The sequence below is a fragment of the Heteronotia binoei genome, chromosome 7 (genome assembly GCF_032191835.1).
Source record: "Heteronotia binoei isolate CCM8104 ecotype False Entrance Well chromosome 7, APGP_CSIRO_Hbin_v1, whole genome shotgun sequence".
Lineage (NCBI taxonomy): Eukaryota > Metazoa > Chordata > Lepidosauria > Squamata > Gekkonidae > Heteronotia > Heteronotia binoei.
Window position 1 is genome coordinate 41,435,150 of NC_083229.1, and position 18,101 is coordinate 41,453,250.

Genomic DNA, 18,101 nt, shown 5'->3' on the forward strand with positions numbered 1-18,101 from the left:
CCAGGAAGGATGATCTTTGTGCTTGTGTATCCCTTCTCTCTCCATTGTGGCAATCTAAATTATCATTTTAATGATAATGATAATTGAATTATTTCTGTTTTCACAGTAGGCTACAGCTTGATGTATATGTCACATCCATGGAAATGTGGTTTGCACTTTTCATGTAAACCAGGGATGCAAAATGGAAAATGCAGACCAGTTCAGACGTAATGGCAGTCTGGGTTCCTGTCAAAGCAGATATCATTATTTGGCCATCTGCAAATGGAGAGTGTGAGCCCAAGATTCTTCCCAGGCCTGTTCATCTGAATTGAACCCAAGTCTCTGTCAAGACAGCTTTGGAAAGTTACATCTGTGCTGGAGGTGGAGAGGAAAATACTGACTCTCATATCTTCCAGGAGGAATCCAAAACATTTACCCTTAGGCATTTTGATGATAAGACCACAGTTCAAAAATCCTTTTGCTCACAGTTTTGCAGAGTCCGGAGTTCAGATTCTCACTTATCTGTGAAGTTCTCTTATTGACATTGCCATTCTGAACAAAATAAATATGTTTGATATTGTAAGAACATGATGCGTTACGTTACCTTAACAGTAGTTCACTAGTACGTCTTTGTGATGTAACAAATGCTTTTATCTTTTGGGCTTGTAATGAACTCTACATTTTAATACTAAGAAATTAATGGCAGGCCTGTAGGCCCACTCTCCAACTTTCAACCAAAGGCTTGAAGTAGGGGGGGGGGGGCTGTGTGTGTTATTCTGAGCTCCTTTTAAAAAAGAGACAAAAGTGTAACAAAACAAGGAGCAATTTCTGTCATGCCACTGGGCTGATGAATGTTGCTGTCTTTTAAATATGAAATTATTTACCTATTTGTTAGCCGGGCTACCAGCTTGTACTTGCCTAACGCTACCGGTTAGACCAGTTTCCTGCTAAAAGACTCTGGTGTCTGTTCAAGAGGTCCATCTACTCCTCTTGTGTGTCATATGTGCTGAGGCTATAGCCATGTAAATTAGGAGACAGAATGAGAGAAGATTACCTGCATGTAATCCTGTTTGGCTTAGTCCAGTCAGCCTTTATCCCTCTTACCTTTGCTCAGGGAGTATTGCTTGTATTTTTTTTTCTCACCTGCATTCTGTTCTCTTATTTGAGATCTTTCCTCCCTGAGAGAAACTGACTTTAATAAAGCTTGTGAATAGCTTAGGAGAGCTTACTTTCTTGGATCCTGATAGGGTAGTGATAAATATTTCAGAACAATCAACATTGTTTTGATCAATAGGATAAATGGACTGATTATATCATACGACAATTTGTAATCTCCCCAAGGCATTTGGATTGCAAATATTTATTGACATTTTTGTGCCTCACATCTTCTATGTTCACAACAGTTTATAACTATTTATAATCTCTGTTAGGTATTATAAGAAATCATTGCATAAAATGTCATTAAAACGAGCAAAATTGTAAAAACAGTAGCCAAGAAGTTTAATCCTACATAATAATTCTCAACATCAGCAAGAAATGCTTAGCTAAAGGAGAATAGGACTTGTCATAAAAGCTGCTGAGATACTCCAGTGAACCTCCTTTTGGGAAGCTAGTTTGTGGTGAAATCTTGGAGATTTCTTTATATAAAATATTTGTACCACACCTTTCTGTCCAGTTAGGCTCTCAAGATTGACCTGTCCTCCTGAAAAGATGGTAAACAAATTACAATACATTCTTGACAAAGAAGGCACACAAGGGGAAAGGTCAGTAGAATATTCAGACCCCAAAGGCCTTTGCTTTTTATTAGACAAGGCCCACTTTTCCCCATGGATTGATGCCCTTCAGTTCCACATTGACAGCATTAATGCATAATAGAGTCTGCTCTATTTATACTTCAGCCCATTGGCCAGGGCCCTTGGGTGCTTCATGGATCTTCACCTGCTGGGTTGTAAGTCCTTTTAGCTTGGAGTTCCTAGTTTTACTGCCTTTTTAAAGGACCTGATGCTACTGTACTTGTGAAGAGAGCAAGGCATGCCTCCTCTCTCTTTGTATGCACAATGAGAGAAGCAGCAGGATAAATATGAGAGGTTGCTCAATGTTTGGAGACAATTATCTTGACTTGGTCCTGTCTATGAGTTCAGATAGTGCTTCCTGTTCCAATCTCTCTTGGTCCATGAGCCTTGACCTCAATGAGGGCACTCCCTTCTTTCTATCATGTTATGTTACATGACTTCCTGTCACATGCTTGTAACTTAGTATGCCCCAGTTCTAGAAAGTTAGAAAACCACTGCATTAAAGAATCCATGCTTTTATCCATTTAAATAATGTTGAATGGGTATACAAAAGGTGGTCATGATACATATTTATCGGTAATATTTTATTACCTTGCACATTATCCCTTTTGTGAATCAGATGTTGCCTTAAACTGCCATTTCTGAAGAGAACTGAAACCAACTGTTCATCTTATTCTACTGTAGCACTAGTCTTTCCCCCCCAAGTTTTTAAAAAACATATACCACATACATATGTAGCATTAGTCTTGATCCACTATTGATAATTTGATAGCTGTGCAGATGTAACACGAACAGTCTTCCATCCACTGCCCCCCCCCCTTTGCCTAACAATATTATTTCCCTATCTTTCTCCCTTCCCCATCAATCTACCCACTCTTTTTCCTAGGATTGCCAAGTCCTCTCCTCATCACAGCAGGGGAGTTGGGGGGCATTCCAAGTATGTGTAATGTCCCCAATGTGATGACATCACCTGGAAGTGACATCACATTGGTGAGGTCAGAGGTGATACTCTGGTTTGGGGGCAAAACTCTATGGGTTTTTTGGCTTCAAAACCATAGAGTTTGCCCCAAAACCAGAGCATCACCGTACAACATCCCCAGGGTGGTGGCATCACCCAGGAGTGGCATCATCATGTTGGGGATGTCATGTGATTATGTCATTGTTTGGGGGTGGGGTTTCTTCTGGCCAAAGCCCACAAAAGTGGGGGAATACCTGGGCAGGATCTAGGGGTTGGAAACCCTATTTTCACCCTCTCCTTCTCTGTCAGTATTTCCCCATCTCTCTCTCCCCTCCCCATCACCCTGACCTCCTTTTCAGCAGCTTGTTCAAGAGCTGCTCAGCAGCAGAGTCCCCAGGAGCTGCCTCGGTGGTGGTATGGCCCCGGAAGCCTCAGCCATGTTGGCTGCTGAGGGAAGTCATATTCACGAGTGCAGATAATATTGTTTCAGGGGGATTTTAATTTTATCACCCTCAGTGTATTTTTTTATTTGGCGTGTATTTTTTTATTTGGCGTTTGGAGAAAAATCACCTTTCTTGTGTGTGGGCTCGATCTGCAGATTGAGATATCCACAGATTGGCCCACACTTGAGAAACAGATATGTAAATGATGATAACAGAATATTATTGGTTAGTGGGATATGTTAAGCAGAGGCTGTGGTTCAGTTGTAGGGCCCATGCAGAAGGTCCCAGATTCCAACATTGGCCTCTCCAGCTGGCTATCAGGGCAGTTTTGATCCCCTGGGAAGTCCTTGCCCCTCAAAATAGGACGTTTTAGACTGGATGGGCCCACCGTGGTAGAAGGCAGCTTCATATATTCAGTGTTGCTGAGATGGGGAAAGAGCCTTGTGCTTTTATTTTTTAAAAAGAGATTTATGTACAGTGATATGAAGAACATTTGTCTGTCCATGTCCATTTAAAAATATTAAAGCCAGTTCAAAAACTGTTCTGGGAGCATGAAAAATGTGTTGCACACCATGAGCCTTTCCAGTAGATGTCTGGGAAAACGTGCACACACATCTGTTATGTCAGTGCTGGAGAGAGGATGAAGACTGTTGGCTTGATCTTTCTGAGTCTGTTTTATGGGTTCACTCCACATGTTGCTTGCTGCCCAACTGCAGCCTGATAGGCTGGGCCAGTGTGATATAGCGTTGTGTTTAGAGTGCTGGACTAGGATCTGGGAGACCTAGGTTCAGATCCCAGCTATTCCACAGAAGCTTTGGGTAAGTCACACACTCTCAGGCTAACCTGCCTCACAGGGTTGTTGTAAGGATAAAATGGAGCTGAAAAAAAAATGGTAAGAAATTGGGTCCCTTCTGGGGAGGTTTTTTTTTAAAAGTGTGCTTCCAGAAAATCTTAGCGGGCTTTGGATCAGTGGTCCAAGCCTTCTTGACAGAGAGGTTGGAGCTGTGCTTGCTTGGAAATTGACTTGGTTGCTTGGAACAATCAAATTTTTATGCTACCAGCCAAGTAGTTTATGCTGCAATACTGGTTTGAATTTGCTTGGGAATCAGAACACTTCAAGTCAGTTGTGGTTTATGAGTCTAAGGTAAAGTCCTTTCAAGATGTCTTGGACAGCTGGGAACTAATTTGGTATTCCCCAAGAAATTCTTCAGAGTTACACTAACCTTCAAAACTGCCTTGGTGAGATTAAAAAAAAATGGACATGTATCTCTCAAAGCCAATATTTCTTTTCACAGCCTTAAACTGTGGTTGTGTCAAAAGCCTGCCTGGACTACTGGTGATACTAGTTCAGAGGCCGCTAGTTAGGTGCAATCCTTTCTAAAGGTGAGACTTGTGTGGTCAGTCAAGTGAAAACAGGGGTTGATGATAGAGAAACAGGCCTTGAACAGGCAAGCAAGGATAGGAACCAAGAGCAGGAGAAAATGACGAGCAAGTTGAAACAGGGCTAGCTTAGTGGCTGGAGGGCCTTGAGAGTGGGGTTGGCTAGGATCCCAAAGGTAAGGCTTTGATTCAGCTAGAAGAAAAGAGCTGAAATATATCCAAGTTTGGAAGATGGCAGGGAATTTTAGTTCCTTTTGTTTTTTAAACACTGCCTGAGCATTTGAAATTTTGCCTTTGGATGAAAGCATGCATAAGTATTTCAGAAAGAAAAACAAAAAACAAAACCTGGGTACAGCTAGAGAATACATTCACGGCCTTTCCAGCTCTGAACTACTCCCAAACCTCTCACGAGTCTCGTTCTTTCTTCTGTACTGTTGCCTAACAGTGTTTTGGAGTTAGAATAGAGTATGAACCCCATTATGGAAAGCAATGTCTCAGACATCTTGTTCATCATGCATTGAAGTAGTAATAGGCTTTATGTAAAAAAGAGAAAGAAAAATTGACTACCCCTTGAATGTTTTTGTAATCGCCGAATTCATTTGAACTGCTTTGGATGTCCATAATAGCAGGATACTATGATTTGATTCAATAAAATAATTTGAATCACTATGCTCAATTAGAATGTGAACTACAAGGTTCTGGAAATACTGTTTTTAACTTGCACTAAAGTAAAGGTCTCTGTATATAAGGAGCAGAATATATGTCTTTGATGCATATGATTGCTGCTGCACAAAACCTGTTAAATTTGGACTTTCCTGCTTGAATTACTGAGTAGATTACATTTATGTAAATCAGACTTATGTAATGTGGTTTGGAAAGATTATGTCTTCTTCTTCCAAGAATAGCTTGTCTATAAGTAATCACTCCTGCATAATGCATAAATTGCTCAAAAATATGAATCAGCTTTCCAGCCGTTTTCTCCCAAGATAACCCTACATGTTTTATACAGGCAGACATATTTAAGTTATATAAATGGAGAAGACTGGAATGAACTATGGAGAATATGACTACTGTGTTGAAATGTGCCCTTCAGATGTTTGTTATGAATCGCAATTGTGCTAGATAGGCAAGCAAATGAACAAACATGCGCGCGCGCACACACACACACACCAAGTTCCCAGTTATATATAGGGTTCTTCCCTGCCTGCTCTCTGTATGGAAAGTTAACATATTTGGATTTCTGCAGCTTGCTTGGGTAGCTGTACTCTTGTTATCCATAATAAAGTTGTCATTTTAGTGTGATGGAGATTCAAAATGTTTATACCAGAAAAAAGCACAACAATTAGAAAACAGTCCATTTATTTAATATGTGAAGATGATTCTTAAGCTGCATTTGTACCTTTGTGGCAGTTGTGGATAGGAGTGTGGGCATTTTTGCCCATATCCTGCTTTTGTCACCATTTCCCTCATGCCATTAGAATGGTTTTTTCAGAGCAGCAATCTAAGGAACTTGGTAAAATTGTGTCCATGTGGATGCAGCCTAGGTAAGGCTGTGTACTTTAGTAAATTAGCCATGGGTCAAGCACTTTATGTCGATTGTAGTGAAAACTTATATGATGGCTGTTATGTAAATAGGAATTCCCATGCATTATTGCATGGTCTCTCTGTAGCTGTCATGCTTGCTTCCCAATTCTTGACTTCATGACAGACCTCATGGATCCTTAATGTCTGGAAGTACTTCTTTCCTAGCTGTTTGCCTAAGGTATTCCTTAAATTTCATACATCTTGCTCTCTGCATAAGATCTTCCCTGTGGCATCTATGTCTCCTCCTCCATCACTCTGTTCTATTTGGAATCTGAATTATGCTTACTGTGTGAAAGGAGATTGTCAGCAACTCTGAATAGGAAGTATGCCATCTCTGGTTTCAGTAACTTAAAAATCTGTTCCTGTCTATTAGAGGGGAAAGCACAGTCCTTGATAGTTCAGCATCCTTAGTCAGTATGCTAGAACAGCAGAGTCAATCTAGAAGCAGCTTCACTTCCTAAAATTAAATGTTCCTATTTTATAGGCAAGCGGGGGGAGGGGGAATCTAAGCTTGTAGCAGAAGCCAGCTTTGCAGGGTGCTGATTGGCTTGCATCCTGTGGCTGTCATTGAGATTTAATGGTGGAAAATGGATGGATAAACATTGTTCATGTAGCACTTTAAGGAATGGAAAGAATGGATAACCCACCTGAAGGAGCAAAGTGGTAGATGAGTGAGCCAGTGGTTTGTTGGTGTTAATGTCTCTTCTTTCTGTTGAAAAGCAGGGCTCAGCCAGCAACTGAGGGATCTGTTATGAGCTCTCTCTCTTGCTCTCCCTGATGTGTCTTGTCCCCCTTGCAGGCCCAGCATGCAGAGGGGCAGTGGAAGTTTTGAGGCAGCAAGAAGAGCCAAGCTGTCTCACAAAATACTTCAGCGCAGTGTGGTGTAAGATCTCAAAGAAAAAACATAAGAAATGGGAAGGCGATGCTATTCTTATTGTGAAGGGGAACTTTGCAACACTGAAAGACATGGAAGGCAAAGACATTGGAAGAGGTACTGTCTGTTAGCATGCATGGAAGATGGGCACTGGCCTCAAAACTGCATTTTTGAATGAAATGAAGGTTTTGTATGAAGTGTAGTCTTGTATTGTAAAGCCTGCAGAAATGTTGTAGTGGCACCTTTGCCGTTGGGTGGTTGAACTGTCCTAATGTCCCAGAGAAACTAAAGAAGAAGAGATTGAATTTATACCCCGTCCTTCACTTGAGTCTCAGAGCAGTTTATAATCTCCTTTCTTTCCTCTCCTGACAGCAGACACCCTGTGAGGTAGGTGGAGCTGAGAGAGCTCTCAGAGAACTGCTCTTGAGAGCACAGCTCTCAAGGTCACACAAGCAGCTGTATGCGGACAAGTGGGGAATCAAACACTGTTTTCCCAGATTAGAACCTGTGCTCTTAATCACTACAACAAACTGGCTCTCTCTGCTGAGGGACTCTGTCTTAAGGTGTTTTGGCTGAGGGTCTCTGTCTGCTATTGGCTGAGCTGCTCAGATCCTAGAGAAAGGGGAGATTCTGAAGACAAGAAGACTAGGTCTCCTGCTTGGGCAGAAGAACTCTCACTACCCATTAGCTCTGCACTCTGCTGCTCAGCACTGGGGTGGGATGGGGATGCCAGGGGACATGGAGAAGAAGAAGACGACGACGACATTGGATTTATATTGTGCCCTCCTCTCCGAATCTCAGAGCAGCTCACAATCTCTTTTATCTTCCTCCCGCACAACAGACATCCTGTGAGGCAGGTGGGGCTGAGAGGGCTCTCACAGCAAATGCCCTTTCAAGGACAATTTCTACGATAGCTGTGGCTGACCCAAGGCCATTCCAGCAGGTGCAAGTGGAGGAGTGGGGAATCAAACCCGGTTCTCCCAGATAAGAGTCCACACACTTAACCACTACACCAAACTGGCTCTCGTAGACCAAACTGGCTCTACACCAAACTGAGAGAGTGATTGGTGTTGCAGCAATGACCTGTCACTTCTGGCACAACCTGGAAGTGATGTCATTGTGTTGAGTGATGTTTTAGCATTTGACCAAAACTCTGCACTGCCTCAGCACAATAACATCACTTTCAGTTCACACCAGAAGTGACATTGTGGCCTTGGCTCAACATTAAAAAGTTAAGTCCCTATCCCCACAGTCTTGCACGACAGTCTCTGCACACTATCTGCAGAAGGACTTGGCAGGAGTAGTAGAGCCAAGAGACCAGAGAAGGAACAAATCCAAGGTAAGTAAGTTGATTCTTTGGAAATGTGGGTTGAAACTTGAAAGAGACAAAAAGGTCCAAATAATGGAGAGAAGGAAAAACAGCTAGAAAAGTCTGTATGGGAACTGGGAGAAAGAATAGGCTGAGGCACCAGAAACTACGTTTTATTTGCAATTGCAAGCCAAAGCTTCAAGAAATTTTAATGTGACTGTTGCTTTTCCTGTATTTCTGATGATTCTGTAGTGGGAGTGAATTGAAAACAGCTGTTTCCCAAAGACATACAAGTCAGTATGATAATAGATGTGTGGGCTGTGGGCAAGCCTAATAGAGAAATCCTATAAACTTTGCAACAGTCTGTGGAGCTACTGGATTATCTTGTGCCATCAGTTCTATCTTATGAAAGTGTGACTGTAGGTGGAGTTCACGCAACACTTTACATTCATTTCCCCGAGGACACATTTCAACACTGAATCTGTGTCCATCAGTTTCATAATTATTTCACTTTAACTCATCGCAATTATGAAGCAGCAGTATTATAGGCCTGAAAGTTTATTCATGTGAATGGGCTAATGTGCTTCTGCAAACCACAGAGCAGAGAGCAGTCTGAAAACAGAGTCAGTTTGGGGTAGTAATTAAGAGTGGGGGACTCTAATTTGGAGAACCAGGTTTGATTTCCTACTCCAGCACATGCAGCCAGCTGGGTGGCCTTAGGTCAGCCACAGTTCTCACTGAGCCATTCTCTCAAGAGCAGTTCTTTGAGAGTTCTCTCAGCCCCACCTACCTCACAGGATGTCTGTTATGGGGAGAGCAAGAGAAAGGAGATTGTAAGTTGCTCTGAGACTCCGAGTGAAAGGCAGGTTATAAATCCAATTCTCCTCCTCCTTCTGGCAGAGAGAGTACAGTGGCCATGAAGTGTCTGGTCCATACTCCAGGACCTTTTACATGCATTCACCACATCCTGCCTTCTACCACATTGTCTCTCCCACCAGTTAAGATCTGCCTCATAGTTCCTGCTCTCTGTTCTTCTGTCTTCATAGGTGAGATAGACAGTAAGCAGAGACAACAGGGTTTTTCCTGTAGTGGCACCTCACATGGTATGCCTGTTCCCTTGAGGCTTGCCTTGCACCTCCGTTGCCCTCTTTCAGCTGCCAGGCCAAAATGTTTTGGTTCGCTCAAGTTTATAATTAAGGCATTTAATGAAGGGGTCAATCTTTTAATGCTATTTTAGTCTGAACATTTATTTTAAGTTGTCAGTAGTCCGTTTGTATGGTCTATGTGTTTATGCTCGGCTGGGTTTTTAATCCTGAAGTTTTGATTTTATTGTTTTGTCTTTTATGAGCTACCTCAAGTAGGATCTTGAAGAGATGGCATAAAAAGCTTTCTGAATAAATAAACCCAAAGTCACCTTTCCACACATTCAGTTTACCTTCCTTTCCAGTGGTATAAACAAAGTCTGTGTTATGCTAGAAGTTGGACATTATGATTGATCTCCCAATGGAACTTTTTTAAAATTAAGCACAAACCTAGGAGGGCTGCATATTGGTATCTTTGGTTAATTCCACCCCTCCCTCATCAAGTCACAGATGACGTATGGTAACCCTTCATGGGGTTTTGAAGACAAGAGGCATTCAGAGATGTTTTACCATCCAGATACTAACCAAGGCCAACCCTGCTTAGCTTCCAAGACCTAATGTGATTGGGCTAACCTGGGCTAGGCAGGTGATTAAATACCAGTACCCAAATGCTTGGTGCTTTTACAGAGTAGAAGTCTGGTCTCTGCCCTGAGAATGTTACTCTAAAACAGGAGATGCCAAACTGTGGCTCAGGAGCCACATGCAGCTCTTTCACACATATTGTGTGGCTCTCAAAGCCCTCACCACCCCATTGGCTGGCTTGGAGAAGGCATTTCTCTCTTTAAATCACTTTTTCAAGCCAATCCAACTTTAAAGTTAAAGTTGCCAACTTTCTACCTCTCTTCCTCCATTTGATTCCTTCCTTCCTGTCTTGCAGCTCTCAAACATCTGATGTTCATGTTTTATGGCTCTCAAGCATCTGGCGTTTATTCTATGTGGCTCTTATGTTAAGCAAGTTTGGCCATCCCTGCTCTAATTTTTAACATAAGAGATATAATAAAGGCAAAAGGAAAACAAGAACACAAGTTGTATTCTTTTCTGTTGCTGTTGTTTAGGCTCTCTCCAGAAATCAACACACACACATGCAATATAAAAATATAAAACAGTTTTCACTTCTCATAGGTACTGGATACAAAGCCAAAGACCTGGAAAGTCTTGATGAAGGTCAAACTCTCAAGATTGGAGGCAAAGAAATTGAAGTACTGGGTGTCATTCAGGAAAAGGATTTCCAAAGTGGCAAATGTTTTCAGTCTGGTGGGGAGATTCTAGTAGATACGCTGAATTTCTCGCAATCCAACGTGAAGCCGTTCTGTAATCCCCTCAAAAATGTCTGCAAAACTGGCACTCAAGAAAACATGTGTAAAGGCTCCCAGAATTGTAAACCTCGTCATGATCCATGTGCACCAAGTGAGGATTTTTAATGTTTCTTTGCTTAGCCTGTCTCTACTTCTGTTTTAACCTCTGTTAAAGAAACTGAATGGGTAAGGAAGATTTAAAAGGGTTTCTTGTCCATTTTTCAACAGATCAAGTAGAACATTATTACTGGAACAACACCCCTTAGGTTCACACGATGTCATGTGCAGGGGTTGGAAACACACATCACTAGTAACAATTGAGTATCGATAGCCATTTTGCAGCTAGTCTAACTGGAAAAGATAACATTTTATTTGCCCCTGAAGTCATGCAGTAGTCCTTGGAGATATTAATTGCTTGAACTGAGCTGTTTTCAAAGGAAATTCATTCAAACCAAGTAGTGTTGGGATAGACAGTGTGGTGTAGTAGTCTAAGTGTTTAACTAGTACTTGAAAGTGGGGTTCATACCATTCCAAACCTTTAATGGCATAACAATCGCAAATGAGAATACATGGAATGTAAAAAGTTTAAACGTTGGTGATAAAACCAAAAAAGAAACAGATTACATATGCATTCATACATGGTCAGATTTAGATTTAAGAATATCTGCCAAAAATTTTGCTACAGCCTCGGTAACCTCCCACTCGGTATCATTCAGTAAATAATGACAGGGTGGGAGAGCAGACCAGTGATCTGGAGACAAGGAAAGCTTGCAAAATAGTTCTTTACGGAGACTATCATATCTGGAATGATCTAACAATATAGGCTGAATTGAGTTGGGAACATTCATTCATGCTGGTGGAACCAGCTGCCGGAAGAGGTGAGGGCCCTGGCGGAACCTTGGGCAATTCCGCAGGGCCTGTAAGACAGTCCTCTTCCAGTTGGCATACCACTGACCAGCATCTGAATACTTCTAAGGAAGACTATGGGATAGCACATCGATGAATTGTTGTTTATTTTTATTGTGTAAATTATTAATGCATTTTAATTCTTAATTTTATTGTTAGAATTTTTGTGTTGTGAGCTGCCCTGAGCCCGCTTCGATGGGGTAGGGCAGGATATAAATAGAAATAAATAAATAAATAAATTCTGGAGGAACAGAGTCTTTCACACAGAGGTACTCGACAATATCTTCCCTGCAAAACTTTGGAGGGGAACGTGTTTAATCTAGCCAACATGAATGCCCTGCGATGACTTGGAATCATTAAGTCTGATAATAATGGGGTTCAAATTTCTTCTCAACTGTGAAGTTCACTGGGTGACTTCTAGTCAGTCACCAACTCTTGGCCTAACCTACATCACAGGGTTGTTGTTCGAGTAAAACAAAGATCCCTATATACCCGACTCTGAACTGATGGGAGGAAGGACATGTGATAGATTCCAAGATTATGGAAAGCTAATATTTGAAGTGGGCTGAGGGTGGAAACTTCCTGAAAATGTATGCAAACAAGCTGTAAGATGCTGCTGGGTGACTCTGAACAACATGTTTAACCCTAAAATGCTGAGAAGTAAGTTGAGCATTCACCCCCCTCATCCAGGAAAACCAGCTCCAGTTAATCCACACTTGTGCATTTATTGATCACATGCAACTAGAGTTAGTGTTTAGCCACAGTTTGGTCAGAAGAGGAAAACAAGGAGGAAGATCTGTGCTTGAAACATAAACTTTAATTTCAGTTTAAAAAACAAACAACGTTTAATTGCAGCATATGAGGGTTGTAGCCTGATGTAGCCAATCCTCCTGGAGCTTACAGTAGGCCCTGTACTAAGAGCTCTGAAACCTCTTGGAGGATTGGCTACACAAGAGGAGTGTGGCCTAATATGTCAATAAATAATTTTATTGGTAACATATGGTAGCAAATCTATATATCTTACAACTTTAAAAAGGAAAGGTTTATCTACCCCATATCTTACTTTTCCACCCACCCCTCCCCCATTACTTGACCCCCGCCAGTGTTATTTACTTAAAGAAAAACAAATATTAAAGGTACCCTTAACTATTAAAAAACCAAAAGTTATATTCTTGTTTTAAAAAACTTAATCATTATCAAAGATAATGTCCTTTTATTTTCCACTCTTTTTCTACGTATCTTCTGAACTTCTTCCACTCCATCTTAAAAACTTCTAAATCATAGTCTCTTAATATTCTTGTTAATTTGTCCATTTCACTCCATGACATAACTTTTATAATCCAATCCCATTTCTCTGGTATTTTTTCTTGCTTCCACAACTGCGCATACAATGTCCTAGCAGCCGAGAGCAAGTACCAGATTAAAGTTCTATCTTCTTTTGGAAATTTTTCCATTTGTAATCCCAACAGAAAAGTCTCTGCAACTTTGTTAAACTCATATCCCAAGATATTAGACATCTCTTGCTGGATCATCTGCCAAAACATTTTAGCTCATTCACAAGTCTACCACATATGGTAGAAAGAACCTTCATGCTTTTAACATTTCCAACACCTGTCTGGCATCTTGTTATTCATCTTTGCTAATTTTTTAGGAGTCATTTACCTATACATCATCTTAAAACAATTTTCTTTAATACTTTGACATGTTGCGAGTTTCATAGAGTTCTTCCACAAATATTCCCAAGATTCCATCTTTATTTACATTAATTGCCCATTTTATCATTTGAGATTTTACTACTTCATCTTCTGTAGACCATTGTAAAAGTAATTTGTATACTTTTGAAATTAGTTTCTCATTGTCTCCAAGCAGAACTTTTTCCATTTCTGTTTGTTCTTTCCTTATTCCTTCAGTTTTGATATCATTCTCCACCAAGCTTTTTATTTGTTGCATTTGAAACCAATCATATTTATGACTCAATTCTTCAGCAGTTTTCAGTTCTATTTTCCCACTTTGTATTTTTAATAATTGATTATATGACAGCCACTTTTCTTCGCCTGTCTTAGCCGTTATCTTTATCACTTCAGCTGGCACTATCCATAAAGGTCTTCTCTCATCTAAACATAAACTTTAATTTCCTGCATTTAATATTTAAACCAATGTTACAGTAAAAGCTATGTGGGTAACATTGTAGTAGCTTCCCCCCATTACTTTGTTTTACTGAATTTTGAAGTTAAAAACAAAATAATATTTTATTGTGTGTGTGTGTGTGTGTGTGTGTGTGTGTGTATATATATATATATATATATATATATATATATATATATATATAATGGACAAGGGAGCAGGACAAAATGTTTCATAAGTGTTACTAGAATTTAGCAAACGGGAAATCAGTATTTTTTCCCCACTGGAAGGCAAATAGCTTTTGTTTGTTAAACAATAATTTTGTATTCACAATACCTATGTTTGAAATTTAAGATTGCTTAGTTGTGCCACGCCCAACCATAAATCACCAGAAGATGTTCAATAAAGTGGATTTGCCTATTGTGGACGTGGTTGTAGATCCTCACATTGTAAATCACCTTCGGCCGCACCAGCGAGAAGGCGTGATATTTCTTTATGAATGCGTGATGGGAATGAGGTAAGAGGACAAGAATTTTGCATATTTCAGTTGTGTATGCTTTTTTTAGTGGCTTCTTTATAAATTTTAGAGTTTACAAGTTGAAATTTGTCCTGACAGTAATCTGCACCAATGCATTAAAAAAAACCATGCCTTCCTCCCCTCCCCACCCCCCGCAAATCTTGAAATATTAGAGTCTGGCAGGCTTTCTGAAAGATCCTTAGAGCTTCTCTGTATCTGAAAGTTTCCGTGAACATCTAGGCTCTTACAATGACAGTGTTATGTTCTATGTCCATTTCTGCTATGGCTGCACATGAAGGGATAACATTGCCACCTCACAAAGCAATGATATCAAATCAGGTGGCAAGTATAAGAACTTTCTTAAAGATCCAAGTAGGCTATTCATACTTTATGAAGAACACAGGTCGGGTTCAGATTCCTCAGCATCCGTCCAGTATAACAGCCACATGTTCTCCTCAGTTCTTGGGCAGGCATTGTCCAATGTGGATTAAGGCTGTGGCATTTGTGGAAAAGGGGTTCTGGCCTCCCTGCCGCCCTTACCCAGGAGTATGCTATCAAACACTCATGGGTTTCCTCAACTGATCAGATAGCACTCTCTGGAAGTATTTTAGGCCAGAAAAATGATACGGGGGGAAGGTTGTAATACCTTCTTGACATGTGCCATGATTGCTGCCCAAGTTGGACAACTCTTGCCAGGGAGCTGATGAGAACCACCAGCTATGACTGTTATATATGAAAGAGGGTGGGGACACTGAGCCCAGCCTGTGTTTTCTATAACGAGTAAATCAGATGATGCCATTTGAGGAAGCATCCACATAGTGATCATAATGTGTAGTCCTGCTCTTAGTCCTTGGCAGCCAGTATGGTATAATAACTAGAATTTTTGCCAAAATCTGGAAAGGAATTCTGACAAAAATGAAGGCATGGCTGTAGTCTGTGCTGCACAGGAATTCCACCTAGAGGCCAGTTCTCTTTCTTTCAGAAGATTATTGTCAGAGATCTTTGGCAAAAGGTACAGATTCTAATGTGTAGGCATCACTGGTAAATAGGGACACTTGCCAAACACTGTATTGAAAGCTTGAGCTAGCTCAGCCTTTATTACAATAAGGGTCAGAATAGATAAAAGGAAGTACTACTTCACCCAAAGGGTGATTAACACATGGAATTCACTGCCACAGGAGGTGGCCTCAGCTATAAGCATAGATGGCTTCAAGAGGGGATTGGATAAACATATAGAACAGAGGTCCATCAGTGGCTATTAGCCACAGGGTATTGATGGAACTCTATCTGGGGCAATGATGCTCTGTATTCTTGGTGCTGAGGGGGCAACTGTGGGAGGGCTTCTAGTGTCCTGGCCCCACTAGTGGACCTCCTGATAGCACCTGGTTTCTTTGGCCACTGTGTGACAGTGTTGGACTGGATGGGCCATTGGCCTGATCCAACATGTCTTCTCTTTTGTTCTTATGTCCCTCTTGCCTATAAGACCCAAATTCCCAGTCCCAGGTCTGAAGGTACAGGATGCAGCAACCATGCTCATTGAACAGGTGTAGGTTTGGTCATGAACTGGTGGAAGGCCACCTGGAAACTCCATGTATGTCAGCTTTAATTCCACAGATAAAAGGCAGGATTAAATGTAATCTTAAAAAATACAGTTAAAATCTAACCAAACGTGGCACTGTAAATCCAGTTGGTGAACAAGAGAGATCAAAACAGGATTCACAGATCCCATTGCATCTTTTTCTTACTTATGTCAAGGTTGCCTGGATGCAGCTTCTGATTTTGTATTTGTTTAGGTTAGTTGGGAATAAATTGCTGGATGAAGGATTTTTAGACCATCTCAGTAGGTTTCACACTAATGCTTAATATAGTTAATATTATTATTGTGCATATCTATGGCTGTAAATATGGAAGCCCAGGAGAGGGAGAATATTCCAACTTGTTTTCAGGTGGTTTGATAGGCTTGGCTGGGAAAATTTTAAAGTTGATCTGCATCAGTATTTATGCCCTGCCTAAATGCTAAAAGTGCTGAAGATCTAAGAAAATTAGAAAGGCTCATCAAGATGCATTCACTGTTTAAATGGTTTCACTGCAGTCAGCAGTTAAAAGTAAAAGTACTTATGGAGTTTTAGAAATCTATTTCTAATTTTCAGATTGGTGTTCACAATTTTTTCCTCTTTTCTATTGTAATTAAAAACAAAATAGATTGAAAAGTGGTTATGAAGAAATTAGGTCTGATATCTGAAGGCCCCGTGGACATTTATTCCTGAGATCTACAAAGAAAAATGGTGCCAGTGGTGCAACCATAAATCTTTTAAAACATTTTATTTAAAACATTTGCATGCCACCTTTCTACCTGAATAGGGTCCCTAAATATATAATTTGTAATGGATGGAGTCAAGAGGTTTCAGGGATGATTTCAGTTCACATACCTTAAGGATGCCCAGGTAAATACACTGTATTTTAATATATAGGTCAACAGCTGGCCCTTTTCAAAAATTTTGAAGAAAACCCCTCCAAAGCAGCCACCGCCTATATATATATAAACCCACTTAGAGGAAGTCCAAGGCTCTGCAAAATCTGTTTGTTTTGAAGTCTTTAGTTTGATTTTAAAATTGAATCTGCATTATCAAGCATAGAGTTACCCCAGTTAAGGCGGAAGCAATTGGAAGAGCGAAGAAAATTCTAGCTCTAGTTCAGTTACTACTTAGGTGCTGTCTAAGAGACTGAAATCCAAGATGTGTTGGTATGAAGAGGAGTGCTTGGTGAATTTTCCATAAAACTGCAGGAACTATAAGGCTGTATACTTTTCCATAACGTTTGAGAAGAAGGTGTTATATTCCTAACATAAGCAAAAATATGCAGGATGTCTAGGGTTGTTTTAGGACATAGTTGCTCATGATCTAACAAAGTTCTTGCATAGTACATGGCTCTTTGCTGTATAAAAATGAAATATGAAACATCTGAAAAACAGAAAGCACACTTGATTAAACATTTATCAGTAAATCAGTCCTTTAGTGCAGTTATAGACCAACGGAATAAAAATCAGGTTATACTATAAATTGCCTTTAACAATATAAATAGAAGTCCAAAAAATGCAATCAAAATGTCACTGAGTAAACGTTTGCAAACACATCCTCATTGTACTGATCTAACTGCTGTTGCCTGGCTCCCTAATTTACCAGCTTTTAAGAGAATTCTGTTAGCATTTAATCATTCTTTAATACCAAATATATTTCAAACAATGAGGCTTTTCCTTTGCTACTTTCCAAATATTACCTGTCAGAGTCTTCAGAGATTAGTACCTCACCCACGGATTACAACTTGTTCACAAACTGTTGAGCGGAAATGTGCCTCAGTGAAGAACTGTGAACATTCACACTGTGTGTTCACTGTAAACACACTTCATTAGGTGATCCCATGTTCTAATGTTATGCAAAAGGGAGAAAAAAGTCCTTTTCTCTCATCTTTCTTATGCATTACTTATTTTTATAAACCTCCATCATGCCTTCCATTAGTGGTATTTTTTTCTGAACAAAAAAGGCCCCAATGCTTTACTTTTTCCTCCTAGAGACGTTGGTCACTGTCTGTTCTGGTACCCAACAAAATGCAGAATACCAGACTCCATGGAGATGGTCCATGTGCTTGTAACCAGCATAGATATATCCTACTACTTGGATATTTACCTCCAACTTGGGGCTCTTCCTCCAATCAAAATGCTGATCATTGTGTATAAGTTGCGGCAGGGCCTGCTGTCAAAATCTGAATCCCCTCACCTCCAGGCAGTGATTCAGCTTCAG

General features: G+C 40.4%; 1 protein-coding gene across 1 annotated transcript in view; it reads left to right on the forward strand.

Moving 5' to 3' along the window:
• Window positions 1-18,101, forward strand: part of RAD54B (RAD54 homolog B) — a 53,728-nt gene that overhangs the window by 20,915 nt on the left and 14,712 nt on the right. The window contains exons 4-6 of the mRNA XM_060243489.1: window positions 6,937-7,128; window positions 10,585-10,869; window positions 14,142-14,304. Of these exons, the coding sequence (XP_060099472.1) occupies window positions 6,937-7,128; window positions 10,585-10,869; window positions 14,142-14,304 (640 nt within the window). The remainder of the gene's footprint in view (window positions 1-6,936; window positions 7,129-10,584; window positions 10,870-14,141; window positions 14,305-18,101) is intronic.